Source organism: Culex quinquefasciatus, chromosome 2 (assembly GCF_015732765.1).
Source record: "Culex quinquefasciatus strain JHB chromosome 2, VPISU_Cqui_1.0_pri_paternal, whole genome shotgun sequence".
Taxonomy (NCBI): domain Eukaryota; kingdom Metazoa; phylum Arthropoda; class Insecta; order Diptera; family Culicidae; genus Culex; species Culex quinquefasciatus.
The window spans coordinates 41,294,706-41,310,328 of NC_051862.1; the positions used below are offsets into that span (position 1 = coordinate 41,294,706).

Genomic DNA, 15,623 nt, shown 5'->3' on the forward strand with positions numbered 1-15,623 from the left:
AGAAATATTCCCGTATGATTTTTTCTTCATTGGTGTTACTTGGGATGGGGCAAAGCCAAGCAACACCTTAAGTTCGTTTTTGATCTCATCCACCGACAAGTCGTTGGAGAGACCTTTCAAGACCGCCTTGAATGGCCGAGCATTCTTGGTCTCATACGTGTAGAAATTGTGTTTGTGGTTTTTCAAATAACCAACAAAAGTTTGGTGATCTTGTAAAGATTCCGTCAACAAGCGACATTCTCCTCTTCGACCAAGCTGGAACGAAACCTTTAAATTGCAAGTTTCTTTGCAATTCTTCAGTTGAGTTCGAAAGCTGGCCAAATCGGAGACGGAAGTCACTACAATTGGCGGAGCCTTTACTCGTTTCTCGACGGCAGAAGGCTCAGTACGAGGAGAAGGTTCCTTGTCTTCAGTTTCGGATAAAACATCGAAACTGTTTGTCAATGGAATTGGAGGATTGACCTCACATTCAGAATCAGAATCAGACCTCAGAAGAGGCTGTTTTCTTTTTCTGTTTCCGTTAGCCGGTTTAGCGTTCAAACGCTTCACCGACGTAACGACCAAATCTTCAGAAGATTTGCGTTTACCTTTGTTTTGACGCATTTTGCAAGCAAAGTTCTCTTAAAAAGATGGCTTCGTTTGTAAAATACAACAAAATTTCAGGTGGTGTTAGTCTTGAAAAGACTGTTTAGAATTTTGGAAAATAACTCAGGTAGTCTTTAAAAAGACTGTGAATTTTGTTTTGAAATAACTCTGAGCTTAGATTGTAAAAAATACCGCAGCTCTAGTGTCCGTTCACCACGAAGGTTCGCAAGACACTGCTCGAGGTGATAACTCAAAATGTTAGCATTTTAGAGGCCTACTATGTTCTGAAGAGTTGTTTATGACAAAAAGGTACACATCTTTGCCGAGGACAGCAATTTTTTTTGAGCCTTTATTGAGGAGTTATTACCGTTTTTAAGTGATTTTGAGCTTATTTTCAAGTTGCTATGTTTTCAAAATGGCGCATTTTGGCGCAAAACCGAATAGTACACCTGAAAGTACACACTTTCAAATACATTTCCACAAAATATCTATGTGTCTATCGGTGTCAATTTTTAGATATCTCAATTTGAATTTGACGGTTTTTAATTAATTTATTTATAATTTTTAAGCGGAATCTTATTGAAATCGTGGTAATAATCGGAATATTGAAGGGTGTAACATTTCATGTGTCACATACTGTAAAACGATATAAAAATAATGCGCCTGCAAGTAGACTGCAAACAACTGAACCCTTTTGATTTGATTGTGTGCACATACACATGTAGTATACCACTGCTTTGATCTACTTTTGATATCACGACGAGATTGAAATGATATCTACAATTGAAATTAAAACCGTGTTCGTGTGTTTTAATTTCCTGCGTCGCAAAAGAATCTGATTGGTTGATTCAAGGTCAACTAGGTACAATTATCACGGATCGAGGAACTCTATAAAGCTGAGTCAAAAAACCGACGCTTCACTTTAGTTGGAGTGCTTTTACGAAACGGTTTTGCTTTTTTCGAACAGTTTAATTTCGGTGAAAAGTTTAAAGTGGAATTAGTTCTGGTGATTGTGATACTCTTTCTGGAAAAGCAGTAAGTGCACAGGGCAACGATTTTGTAAAGCTTCGCAAATTACAAATGCACTTACTTTCTAGCACTCAAAGCTTTGAAGAAATAGTTTTCCCCTAGAACAAGCAAAGGTTAGGTGAACCCTTTGCGCGTGTCAGGTAAGATCTAAATACAGATCATGAGATTAGGCAGAAATGCAACTTTTGGCCACGTTATAGGTTGCCCATTAACGTGGGTGCAAGTCTCTGGGCAGAAAAGCCGTACATTTCGTCGTTCGACGCTGGGAATGCTTCGTTGGTCAGACTGGTGGATGAAAACCACGACGGGGTCGTGACGAACCGTTTCAACCGCCTTAGTCAACTCCAACGACTCGGAGACGCATCTACTCCGCCCACCCAGTTGACCCCACACGTCCTTTTCGAAGCAATCCCAGAGCTTGGAGGAAGTTCCGAGCTTTCGAGCACGCAAAAGCTCGCCGGCTGCCCAGCCGATTCTAACCTCGCTTGCCCGACCGAAGGAAGTGCGAGGAACGAGACAAAAGCCTGACAGCAGCAGTACCATCCGTCTCCACCGATTCGAAACAACGTTGGACCGAGCGTCCCCATCAAGAACGTCGCCGTGCGACGTGTAAACGTTGGTTCCGCTAGACGCCGCTTGGGGGCTGGAAGCCCAAAGCGCGGCGAAGAACGTGTCGACGCCGATCGCTGTGCCACGTGTCCACGGCGGAGTACTGCTAGCCGCCGCTAGAGTGCGGTAGGGTTGCGCGAACGCACCGGAGCTGTTGGATCGCTGATCGTCGCAGTAGGTCCGGACCTAGGAGAATCTACACGCCGTTCAAGAACGCCTGCAAGCAGTTGCTGGTACCAGATTAGTAGGGTAAAGTACAGTGCACGACAATAGGGAATAGTTTTTGCTAGATTTAAGATCTAAACCCCCCCCCCTTAGTATTTATTTGAGCTCATTTACAACCACAAATAAAAATCCCGGGTCTTTTTCGGATTTTGCGTTGCAAAAACGAGGATTAATTCTGCACGCGTTTAACTTAAATATACCTTCTTTCGTTTCGTAATGAACTTTGTTTTTCTTAATAAATTTTGGATTAGAATGCTCTCTAACTAATGCGTTCGTTTGTTTTAAAGACTGAGATGAAAGAGTTCGTAAATGTTGTTGACCTTGAGTAAATTTTTGGGATCTTTTGGTTCGACTTTTCGGTTTAGATTACACTAAAACTCGCCTTGAGATCAAGAGCTTCAGGTCGGGCTTCCCTGATTAAAATCCACAAACAACCTCCAACTTTTGGAGTGGCGCTAAAGTTGTTTGCAGGCTAAGCATAAAAAGGTGTTTCAAATCAATTGGATCGTCCAGGGATTGCGCAATGTAACGCTCCTGGTACGTTGTGAAAAGGTTGCGCGTTACATTTTGGCGCCCAACGTCTTGGGTCACTTAAGTTAGTACTCTCAGTTGTCCGTGCGTAAGATTTAGTGTGTGATGTTACGTAAGATTGAATGAATGAGTGAGTTTGAGTACGATAAGTAGGAAAAATTCCGTTCGATTAAGTACGTTCGATAGATTACGTTTGACAAATTACGTTAGAATTCAAGTTAGTTATGAGTGAAAATTGAGTAAATGAATCCAATTTGTTAGTAGTGTTAAATAAATGTTGATTGTGTAAAGATTTTTTTTTAAATAGACTGGTTCAATCCTAGACTTTCCCGCCAGCCAAAATAAAAATAAAGAAGAAAAAAATTGGGATTTTATGAGTTGAACTTCTGCAACCAAATCTGTGATAGAAACATGAAAACAGGTAGACAAATTACTCATCTTAATATGTTGTGATACAGTGAAAACATAACGCCACAGCGAACAAGGTTGGTATTTCTTTTAAAAATAAAAGTATTGCGAACACACAAAAGTAAAAACGTTACAGTGATTAAAACATTTCAAATCAAAAAGTTGTTTTAAACATACGAAGAGCACCATTGAAATAAAATCATATAGAGATCTAGTCCAAATACAAGAAAATAATGAATTCAATCATGCTCACAGTTTTTCGATACACGTTAAATGAAACTACGGCGCATCGTGATTGTAATAAGGTTGTTCAAGTAATTGCAAAAGATAGTAGGACCATAAACGACGATAGCATGGTTTTAATCCGTATTTCGTAAACTTCAGCACAAATAGACTAAAAATAGTTAGTAAATACGATCAATTACGCGAATTATCTTTAAAAATTAACTCAAAACTTGACAAAAGAAAATGAAATTGAGAGGAAAATATGATGGAAGCGTTCGAAAGGTACTCAAAGCATAACAACTTGAAAAATCGTCAAAAAGAGTCAATACCAACTGATTAGATAAAAACGACAAAAACTGGGCAATGAAGTTCTTTAACCAAAATACACAGACTTAGGTTAGAAAAAAATAATTCGGATTGAACACAGGCGTTCTAGAGAATATGAATAAAAACTCATTTCCAGAATGCATCACGGTTTATTTTTTAGAAAAAGGATTTAATAGCTATGATTACTATCTACACCGAAGATGTAAAGACTAGTACGTAAACCTAACAAAAACACTCAGTTCGAGGTGCTACGGTTTCGCCACGTCGATTCATGTCGAGTCAGTCCATTGATCGTCGTTGGTCTCGGTCCAAGTTGACCTTAAACAGGCAGGAATTAGTCATTGATAAATTTCGTCTCCAATTCTCTTACAATGTCGCGATGTCACCTCGAGTGTTCCCCTTCATTGATAAGCAGTCTAGAATGAAAACAGTGATTCAGTTCTTGCGGTTTGGTGAGCTATGTAAGTTAGAAAACAAATGTTCTGAGATGATTTTCCTCAGCAAAACAAGATAAACACCTCTCGCAGGTTCAATGCGAAAGAAATTTCTTAGAAATTTCTCAATTTAGGAGCATTTGAACAAATTTTAGGCACATTTGAATCAATTTTAGGAGCATTTGAACAAATTTTAGGCACATTTGAATCAATTTTAGGAACATTTGAACAAATTTAGGATATATAAATTGAAGATTGGTTTTTTTTTTGAGGTTCTGTTAACAATGCGATTAAACACACCTCCGACTTGGTCCATAATTCGATAATGAATTGAAATAAAACAATTAAATAACATCCTACACGTGAAATAGTAAAAATTTACAATAGTTTCAGGAACAATAAATACGTAAAAACAGGTCAATTTCATTATTTTTAAAGTTAAAGTACAGAACAGCCATCAGCATTCACTTGTTAAACATAAACAACATTCAGACAGTGACAGTTCTCGAGAAGATCCGTCAAACAGAAAAACCCTGTCGGAAAGTGTGTGATCGACAGAATTGTTTAGAAAAAGCTCGTAGTAGGAAAAAGCTTATTGTTCGCCCAAATTTTGTTGTACGTATGCGTGTGTGAATGTGTGTATGCATGATGAATGAATGTAAGTTAAGTTGGATAAAATCAGTTACGAAAAGTACTGAATGATTCTTTTTCAGATGTATCTGAAGTAATGGTATACGTTCGTTCGTAAAACAAAACTCTTTTCCGTAAGTTTACGGAGTAATCACAGAACATTGAGTCTGTATTCGTTAGGGAATGAAAGGCTTGCATTGAGGAGCATAAGTTAGTGTATGTTCGTTGAGTTGATGCGTATGTAAACAAATACAACGCTAGGTATGAATGAGAAAAAAACATAAGCTGATCTTACTGCGTCACGGTTACGATGAAGAGTAGTTAGAAGTTTGATAAAGTTTTTATTTTTCGAAGACATTTTTGATTAATATTTTGTGAATAACAACAATGAATTGTGTTTATGAATTGGAAAGGTGTCGTATCTGACCCTAATAAAAATTTTGAAATTTTATTTCAAAATTTTTATTAAATTAGAATAGTCGAATGTAACATTTCATGTGTCACATACTGTAAAACGATATAAAAATAATGCGCCTGCAAGTAGACTGCAAACAACTGAACCCTTTTGATTTGATTGTGTGCACATACACATGTAGTATCGAGAAATTAAAAGTGAGAGTGTGTGCAACATGGAGTTAAACTTTCTATGAAGATGTTGTGAAGGTTACCATGACTCTTTGAAAAGTTTAACTCCATGTTGCACGCACACACTCTCACTTTTAATTTCTCGATACCACTGCTTTGATCTACTTTTGATATCACGACGAGATTGAAATGATATCTACAATTGAAATTAAAACCGTGTTCGTGTGTTTTAATTTCCTGCGTCGCAAAAGAATCTGATTGGTTGATTCAAGGTCAACTAGGTACAATTATCACGGATCGAGGAACTCTATAAAGCTGAGTCAAAAAACCGACGCTTCACTTTAGTTGGAGTGCTTTTACGAAACGGTTTTGCTTTTTTCGAACAGTTTAATTTCGGTGAAAAGTTTAAAGTGGAATTAGTTCTGGTGATTGTGATACTCTTTCTGGAAAAGCAGTAAGTGCACAGGGCAACGATTTTGTAAAGCTTCGCAAATTACAAATGCACTTACTTTCTAGCACTCAAAGCTTTGAAGAAATAGTTTTCCCCTAGAACAAGCAAAGGTTAGGTGAACCCTTTGCGCGTGTCAGGTAAGATCTAAATACAGATCATGAGATTAGGCAGAAATGCAACTTTTGGCCACGTTATAGGTTGCCCATTAACGTGGGTGCAAGTCTCTGGGCAGAAAAGCCGTACATTTCGTCGTTCGACGCTGGGAATGCTTCGTTGGTCAGACTGGTGGATGAAAACCACGACGGGGTCGTGACGAACCGTTTCAACCGCCTTAGTCAACTCCAACGACTCGGAGACGCATCTACTCCGCCCACCCAGTTGACCCCACACGTCCTTTTCGAAGCAATCCCAGAGCTTGGAGGAAGTTCCGAGCTTTCGAGCACGCCAAAGCTCGCCGGCTGCCCAGCCGATTCTAACCTCGCTTGCCCGACCGAAGGAAGTGCGAGGAACGAGACAAAAGCCTGACAGCAGCAGTACCATCCGTCTCCACCGATTCGAAACAACGTTGGACCGAGCGTCCCCATCAAGAACGTCGCCGTGCGACGGCCACGTGTAAACGTTGGTTCCGCTAGACGCCGCTTGGGGGCTGGAAGCCCAAAGCGCGGCGAAGAACGTGTCGACGCCGATCGCTGTGCCACGTGTCCACGGCGGAGTACTGCTAGCCGCCGCTAGAGTGCGGTAGGGTTGCGCGAACGCACCGGAGCTGTTGGATCGCTGATCGTCGCAGTAGGTCCGGACCTAGGAGAATCTACACGCCGTTCAAGAACGCCTGCAAGCAGTTGCTGGTACCAGATTAGTAGGGTAAAGTACAGTGCACGACAATAGGGAATAGTTTTTGCTAGATTTAAGATCTAAACCCCCTTAGTATTTATTTGAGCTCATTTACAACCACAAATAAAAATCCGGGTCTTTTTCGGATTTTGCGTTGCAAAAACGAGGATTAATTCTGCACGCGTTTAACTTAAATATACCTTCTTTCGTTTCGTAATGAACTTTGTTTTTCTTAATAAATTTTGGATTAGAATGCTCTCTAACTAATGCGTTCGTTTGTTTTAAAGACTGAGATGAAAGAGTTCGTAAATGTTGTTGACCTTGAGTAAATTTTTGGGATCTTTTGGTTCGACTTTTCGGTTTAGATTACACTAAAACTCGCCTTGAGATCAAGAGCTTCAGGTCGGGCTTCCCTGATTAAAATCCACAAACAACCTCCAACTTTTGGAGTGGCGCTAAAGTTGTTTGCAGGCTAAGCATAAAAAGGTGTTTCAAATCAATTGGATCGTCCAGGGATTGCGCAATGTAACGCTCCTGGTACGTTGTGAAAAGGTTGCGCGTTACAAGGGTAAATTGATCCATTTCTGTGGAAAATACTTTTTTTTGACCATTTTTGCAAAAATTGTGTATATCTCGAGTAGATTAAGAGCTACAAATTTGGCGCTTTCGACAAACTTTCATGAAATTTTATCCTCTACAACTTTGTTCAAGACACCAAAGCCCTACAACGTAATGCAACAAAGTTAATTTTTGGTTGACACCCTTTAAGGTCATCACCCTGTATGTCAATAACTTTAAAAGATAGCCCTTATCAAGTACAACAACTCTTCCGAAGACACAATTTGGCTAGGACGTCAAATAAAGGAGTTATCAATTTATTCCACTTAATTTTGCCATTCCGAACACTGTGCATTGTTATCAACATTGATGTAAATGCTCGTTAATTTTCTTTGAAAAAAGGTTTTGTGAATTCAAAAAGAACAATTCTTCCAAGAATTATCAATTTCTGTGAATTTTTTTTCGCTGGTAGAGCAAACATTTTGATTTATTAAAAAAAAACAAATTCGCCTGGTAAAAGTATCATAGGATGCAACAGAAAAAAAAAATCCATAGCCAAGAAGCATGAGTCTATCACACAAATTCAAACATAGATTTCGCGAATTCTTCATTTAGAATAACAGGAATAATATTCTTATCGAGAAAAGAACATATTGAATACATTAAAGAGGCTTTTGTCAAATTTTAACGAAACTTAAAATATTTTCCCGGTTTGTCGGTCGAATTCCCGAGTTTTTCCCGGTTTTCTCCCGATGGATAAAAATCCCGGTTTTTCCCGGTTTTCCCGGTTTTTTCCCGAGGTGGTCACCCTGCACTATTCACACAAGGATGCCACATTTGAAGATTTTCGAGCACAGGCTCAATGCTCCAACGTATTGTTTTGCCATGTTATTAGATGATTTTTAATTAAATGAATTACTCACGAAAAAGATAACAATGTTTTGCTTCTTTTGCCGAAAACAGATTTGTAAAATATTATCTTGCCAACAAGTTAAACTCATTTGAGTTTTTGTGATGTGCCCGAAAATCTTCAAAATTTGGCATGCCTGTATTCACATGACAGTTGAGACCGTGTATAACACTTTGTAGAACAGTTAACCGAAAACAACATTTTTGGCGCGCAAACATCGTTCGTGCGCTCGAGACGCGAAGGCAGACCTGTTCCGGTGCTCCGAAAAAGAAAAGTTTCTCGCCACGATGGAAATCAACATCGCCTCGCTGCAGGACCACATTCTAACCCGGGCCAGGGGTCGGCCGGACGTTCACGAGGACTTCGATTTCGCGATCGAACGGTACCACCGCGAGTTCCTGGCCAGCACTGGCGGCCGCAAGATGGACCTGGAGTCCACGTGGCGCCACGTGCTCGAAAACGGCCCCCGGGTGGATGATGTTCCGGAGCGGGCCAAGAGCAACGCCAAGGCTGTGGCTGTTCGGCAGGAGGGCAATCGGTACTATGCGGACCGCGTGCTGGACGAGGCGGCGGAGAAGTACAACGAAAGTATTTGCTGGGCGGAACCGGGCTCGGAAGAGCTTGGGATTGGGTTCGCCAATCGGTGAGTTGGGGCATTGATTTTGTGGGGATGGTTTTCTGGAATGATTGTTTGTTTCTTGCAGGTCGGCGATTTGCTACGAGCACGGCGATTACGAGATTTGTTTGCTGAACATCGCGTTGGCCCGGAAGCACAACTGTCCGGTCAAGTTGGAACCGAAGTTGGCCGCACGGGAACAGAACTGCCGGCAGCAGATTGCCGCAGGCATGTCCCAAGTATCCGTTCCGAATCCTCGGTTCGCGATGAACGTCGAGAGCGATCCGAAGATTCCCTTTATGGCAAAAGGTCTCCGGATGACGGAGGTTCCGGCGTACGGGCGCGCCATGGTAGCTGAGCGGAGTTTCCGACCGGGGGACGTGCTGATGAAGGAGAAGGTATTCATGACGATGAGCGATCCACAGTATCAGTATCTGCACTGCCACTTTTGCGGTGAATCCAAGCTGTTCAACCTGATCCCGTGTACGGATTGTGCTTCGGTCATGTACTGCAGCGATAAGTGCCGGCAGGAGGACAAGAGAACCCTGCACCGTTTCGAGTGTGGCATCAAGGAGAAGCTGAACCACTTGTACACGAGCATCGTGGCCCTAGGACCGAGGATGTTCCTCTACGGGCTTACTCTGTTCGGAGACAACGTCGATGAAATGCAAAAGGTGTGCGAAGCGCAGAAGCGATCCGGATCGAACCCGATGGACGTGGACTACTCCAACGGGTATAACCCCCTCGAGGTGTTTAAGAATCTGAACCAGGTCAAGGTCACCAAGAAGGAAGAGAAAAACTACAGGCGCTTCATGTTCACCGCGTCCATCTACTTCACCGTCTACATGCAAAGTCCCGCCGTTCGAGCCCTGATCGTCTCCGAAGACCAGCAAAAGTTTATGCTCCGCTGTTTCATGGACTACAAACAGATCTGCCTGCAGGCAAGCATGTTCTTCTGGGACGAAGCCAACGCGCCCCTCTTCCCGATCGCCTCCATCATCAACCATTCGTGCGATCCGAACGTTTACGCGATCCCCCGCATGAGCCACTTCAAAATGGTCGCGCTCAAACCGATCGCAAAGGGTGAGCAAATCTTCTTCTCGTACGGCCCCGTCTGGTACAAAAACGGTGACAAAGCCAAACAGGACAGCACCATGAGTTTGTTCCTGTTTCAGTGTGACTGCGTGGCCTGCAATCCGGCCCGGCTCAAGCGCTGGCTGGCCACCCAAAAGCGCCTGGACGAGCATGGCATTCGGGACCTGCGCACCTGCTCGAAGGTCATCGCTGACGATTTGGCTCCGCTCGCGGCCAAGATGAACGCCGTGCAGCAGTTTATCAAGAAATACGCGCACACCCATCCGAACGAGTCGTTCTGCTCGGTGCTGCAAGGATTCACCGATATTCTTTACGAGGCGCTGATGAACGAGTGGGCCAACAAGATGCGTTCGGAGGCGCTGGAGCAGGTTGATCGTGGCCTGTAAGTGGACGTCTTTTTCTTACTTTTTCTACTATTCATGTTGATTACATTCTCCTGATTTTGAAATCGGAAATCGAACAGCGACTAGATAAGATACCGAAATGTTGTATTAATTTTTGTTGATGAATTAAAAGTGATTTTTTGCTAAACAACTCATAAAATAAAATGTATTTTTTAGTCTCATCTTTGGAAATCAAGGAGTTATTAGACTACAGTAAACAAAAAAAATTGGCACATTTTGACAGTTGCAGAAACGTCAGCCTGCATTCATTTAGTCTTGTTTGTGAGTTTGCCGCAAGCAAGTGTGGCAAACTGTCAAACACGAAAAGGTGCGAGTCTGTTTGTTTGTCATAGTCTAATACCACCTTCAGTCACAAACACAAATCGATCTAGGGCTATTCCATGCAAAATAGGGAATCGGTTGTATCGGACCCTCTCCGATTTCAATATTACTTTGAAGACATGTTATCCTAGCCTTATTTAAGCCATTTTTGTGCTTATGGAGCCAATTACACTTGTCAATTACATTTGAAAAGGGTGTTAGTTATTTAAATAGTTTTTGGGCTTTCTGGACAAAAAAAAATACACTGAAAGAAAAAAGCACACCATCTATATATTTTATTTTTTATTTTTTTTTTTCATATTTAAGATTAAAAGGCTTAAAATATTTTAAAGCGCTCTTTCAAATGTTGCTCCAGAATTTTAGTATTCCGTAGAATGATATTTTTCTGGATTTCAGCATTCTTGGGGAAAAATTAAAAGATCAAATCATTCAAAACTGAGAGCTCCAATATTCAAAATTCAAAGTTTCAGATATTCAAACATTTTTGGTTTTCATAGTTATCTAACCTAAAAATTTAAAAATACAGACATTAAAATATTCAAAAATTCAAATATACGAAATTTCATAAATTAATAAATTTAAAAATATAAAATTCAAAACAAAAAAATTTAGGAATTCAAAAATAATAAAAAAGAAGAAATTTTAAAATTCAAATAATTTAAAAAGTCAAAATTGAAAATTCTAAAAATTGCAAGTTAAAAACAGCAACGGGTTTTTTGCGAGAGTTTTCCTGTTTTCCGTTTCGTTTTTGCCTTCCTCACCTTACTGAGGAAAGGCTATAAAATCACTCGAAAAACGAAATTCTTAATTTCACCTCCTAGAACCACCTTCACGTATACTTATCGACTCAGAATCACATTCTGAGCAAATGTCTGTGTGTGGTGGGATGTTGATCAAAACAAATTGCACTGGATTATCTCGGCACTGGCTGAACCGATTTGAACCGTATTGGTCTCATTCGATCCGTCTTGAGGTCCCATAAGTCGTTATTGAAAATTATAAAGTTACAGGGTTGTTACGGGAGAGTCGAAAAAAAATCCGCGCCAAATCCGCGCCGACCTTAAACCCGAAACCGCGCAAAATCCATGCCATATAAAAAAATATCGCGAGCAGCATTTAAGAAATTTTATTTTTAATGAAGAAAAACTAATTCAGAAAGTATTTGATAAAAAAAAACTCGGCTCCAAAAGAATGAAAGCAATAAATCCATTTAAAAAAAATCCTTAAGAGACGGTCAAGGCAAAGGTCATGAAAAAAAAGTCTTCAAAATAGAAAATACAATATTTAAAAACCTAAAAATTTAACTTCAAAAATATAACCTAGAAATTAAATCAAAATCTAAAATTATAATATCTGGAGTTTTTTTGAAAAGGTCCAATAAACCAAATTTCCAGTTTTTGTTTTTTGGGTGTTTTTGAAACCGCCTTGAGTCAGGGTAATAAAAACACCCAAAAGCAAAAACTGAAAATTTGGACCTTTTCAAAAACCTCCAGATATGATAAAATTTCAAATTTTGAAAGTCTAAATATTCAAAATCTAAGAATTTTTATACAGTTTGTAATCCAAAATCCTCGCTAAAATTTCACTCCGAAAGAAATTTAATTTCTGATATTTAAAATAATGTCTGCTCATAATTTCAAAACCTCTTAATAAAATAGGACTTCAAAAATTGTGGAATTCAAGAATTTAAGAGTTTAAGAACAAAGAATTAAAAAATAAAAACATTTTAGAATTTTAGAATTTTAGAACTTTAGAATTTTAGAATTTTAGAATTTTAGAATCTTAGAATTTTAGAATTTTAGAATTTTAGAATTTTAGAATTTTAGAATTTTAGATTGCAGGCCAAGTGCGAATAATGCTGATGATACCTCTTCAGTTGACGCTCAGGCGAGGAACATCCTGGAAGGAGCGTCACTGACTACGTCCGTAGTCCTGTTAGATCATTCTTGATCAAGACAGTATAGCTCTGGTTTCTTGCAAGTGTCCTATTTTCTTACCTCCACGTTGGCTTGGTTTTCATGATGACCTAGCTGGTGGCCTGTGGAAACGGATCGTAAACCTTTGACCAGCGAGGGTCAGAGTCGAGACGGCTAGAAGAAAGGGGCGCGACAATGTGGGAAAGGGAAGTAATTTGTGATTGTAGACGGTATTGTTTTGATTCGCAGTATGTTGAGTCAACTGCTGTGGATGTACCTGAAACATCGAACAACGGGGTTTCTCTTCTTTCCATTTCAGCTACCACCTATCTTCTGTTTATTTTGTTTCTCTGATTTTCTAACGCGGCTTCTGTTTACTATCCTCTATTGGATTTCGATTTTACTCATTTGATTATCTTATTTCTCAATGCTTTTCCACTCTATTTTACCAATTGATGCTGCTGTGACAAACTTTCTGCTTTCCCTTAATTTGGCAGCGATGTCAATTTTGTTTATCATGTGCCTTTTCTTTATTTATCTATTTAAATAATTTCTCATCTTCCCTGTAGATTGCCCTCAATACAATCTAAGCTTGTTTGTTGCCTCTATTTATTAATTATTGTTAATTTCTTTATCTACTTCATAAACTACTATCTTTCTTTTACTATTGATTCTTCAAATAGTATATTTCTTTCACTGTCCATTGTTTTCAATCTTCACCCTTTTTTTTCAAACAAGTGAGGTTTGAGCCTTTACTCAATTTATGGAATGGTTAAGGGATTAACACAAATATTACTATTGTATTTTTGGTAAACTTTTATAACATGCTTAGGACCAAAAATTGTAACAAAACACCGCGACAAAAGAAATAGCAACATATAAACACGACTCAACACTAGAAAAGATTTCAGGAGAAAACAAAACACAGTAAATAACAATTAGTTTTTGAATTCAAACTAAAAATAAAACATTTTTTGCTTTAATGAAAGTTGATAGGCACACTATAAATGGTTAGGCGCTTATACTTACATCAAACCCTACGTAATGTACCACCCCCGGCCGAGTTAAAATGCGTAACCGGAAAAGAAGGTGTGCATGCCTGGCACGAACACTCAAAGCGTGTTCTAGCGTGTTGCTCGTACTGACTCAGAGCAAGGGTGAGATGTAGGTGTAAGGGCAGTGCGTGTTCGTCGGGAACCTAGTGCATAAGATCGGTCAAAGCCCGTTCTTACACTGAAAATTGCGAATTGCGAATTGCGAATTTAGAATTTTAGAATTTTAGAATTTTAGAATTTTAGAATTTTAGAATTTTAGAATTTTAGAATTTTAGAATTTAGAATTTTAGAATTTTAGGATTTTAGGATCTTAGAATTTTAGAATTTTAGAATTTTAGGATTTTAGGATTTTAGAATTTAAGAATTTATAAGCTTAAAAATATTAAAATCATTTTAGATTTGAGAATTTTTTTTTCTACATTGTTTTGAATTTGATTTTTGACTTTTTAATTTTGATTTTTTTTAAATCTTAAAATTTTTGATTACCCAAATTTTTGGTATTTTGAATTTCAGATTGTTCAGATTTCAAATTTTGAATTTCAAAATTTCAGATTTTTTAAATAACGAGTTTAGAAATTTCGAAAAAAAATTGATATGTATTTTGATTTTTTTTTTTGTTATTATAAAAACTATTAAAACAATTTTTTTTCGAATTTTTGAATTTCTGAAGCTTTGAATTTGAAATGTTCTGATCTTTTTATTTTCGCCAAGAATGTTCAAATTTAGAAAAAAAAAACAAATATTTCTACCGACTAAATTCAATTCCAAAATTCGAAAGTGGAGGCCAGCTTCTGTTACGTCCAATCAAGCTCATATTTGGCGCCCACCAGAACAAGCCCCAATAATAGTTTTTGTTGCACATTCTAATGTCTATATCTTCGGGAAAATTTTGTAATTTACAAAATTAAAAATTGAATAAATCCAGTATAAAATTAAAAATAAATAAGGTTAAAAATCATTACTCAAAACTCAAAAGAAATTAAATATTCAGAGCCGGAGATGTTAAGAAATGACAAGAAACATATAAAAAAATTCTACATAATCTTTAGCTTCATTTTTCGACGTTTCGTACTAAGAAAATACAAACAAACATTTTCAAAATTGCCATCCGCGCGATATCCGCGCCTGAGCAAAATTAGCCAGCAAATCCGCGCCATCAGCGCGATCCGCGCCGTCCGTAACAACTCTGAAGTTTAGTAAAGTGCTTCAAAAGTTATACTAAAAAAACGATTCTGACAAAAGTCCGGAAGATTGTAAAAAGGGTGGTTTTTGTAAGAAACCCCGTCATGTTATACATTTAGGTATTCGAATGACCTTTCCAACGAGCTCAAAAGATTGAAGATCTGACAACCCTATCAAAAGTTATAAGCACTTAAGTGTTATTTATGAACTTTTTAGAGGCCGGATCTCATATATTTCGGTGAAAACGTTGTCCGGATTCACCATGCGACCTGTCGTTGGAGTGGTGATCAAAAGAACTTTCCAACGAGTACAATAAATTGCAGATCTGACAACCCTATCAAAAGTTATAAGCACATAAGTGCCCTGAATTATGAAGATCTGACTACCCAATCTGATGGTATGCATAATGAATCAAGTTGATAGAATACTGAAAGGTCCGCCCTTTTGTATCTATTTTGGATAGCATTACCCTATGAATGTGAAGAAGGCACCAACCACCTAAGGGTGGATTAAGTAACGTAACTTTACTTCCATCCATTGAGATAAATGTATTAGTCACAGCTGTAAGGATCTCCCAAAACTATGTACTGCACTTACAAAAACTTTTGTTAACCGACAACTAAGAATTGTATTAAAATTGAATTGAATTGAAAATTGAAAACAACCAAGAGAACAAAAAAAATATACATTCTCAAA

General features: G+C 38.7%; 1 protein-coding gene and 2 long non-coding RNA genes across 4 annotated transcripts; 2 read left to right on the plus strand and 1 right to left on the minus strand.

The window, feature by feature from the left end:
- Window positions 1-1,382: 1,382 nt before the first annotated feature.
- On the plus strand, window positions 1,383-2,060 carry LOC119767164. The gene is made up of 3 exons (XR_005277365.1): window positions 1,383-1,620; window positions 1,683-1,754; window positions 1,815-2,060. It is a non-coding gene; the product is annotated as an uncharacterized LOC119767164 (long non-coding RNA).
- A 2,008-nt stretch (window positions 2,061-4,068) lies between these two features.
- On the minus strand, window positions 4,069-5,183 carry LOC119767165. Its single transcript, XR_005277366.1, has 2 exons — window positions 4,674-5,183; window positions 4,069-4,355 (listed from the first exon to the last, which is right to left on the minus strand). It is a non-coding gene; the product is annotated as an uncharacterized LOC119767165 (long non-coding RNA).
- Window positions 5,184-6,811: 1,628 nt separating this feature from the next.
- Window positions 6,812-10,573, plus strand: LOC6034695 (SET and MYND domain-containing protein 4). Of its 2 annotated transcripts, none has more exons than XM_038255044.1 (3): window positions 6,812-6,900; window positions 8,518-8,981; window positions 9,043-10,573. In XM_038255044.1, exons 2-3 carry the CDS (start codon window positions 8,626-8,628, stop codon window positions 10,433-10,435), a joined length of 1,749 nt encoding a protein of 582 aa, XP_038110972.1. In that variant the 5' UTR covers window positions 6,812-6,900; window positions 8,518-8,625; the 3' UTR covers window positions 10,436-10,573. The 2 variants fall into 2 exon arrangements, with proteins under 2 accessions (XP_038110972.1, XP_038110973.1); XM_038255045.1 differs by having other exon boundaries at window positions 6,816-6,900; window positions 8,523-8,981.
- The last annotated feature ends 5,050 nt before the right edge of the window (window positions 10,574-15,623 follow it).

Bases quoted from the DNA above. Each gene is read 5' to 3' on its own strand.
- LOC6034695 (XM_038255044.1), top strand. From the start codon at position 8,626: ATGGAAATCAACATCGCCTCGCTGCAGGACCACATTCTAACCCGGGCC. The intron at 8,982-9,042 runs GTGAGTTGGGGC...TGTTTCTTGCAG, and splicing joins GGGATTGGGTTCGCCAATCG to GTCGGCGATTTGCTACGAGC.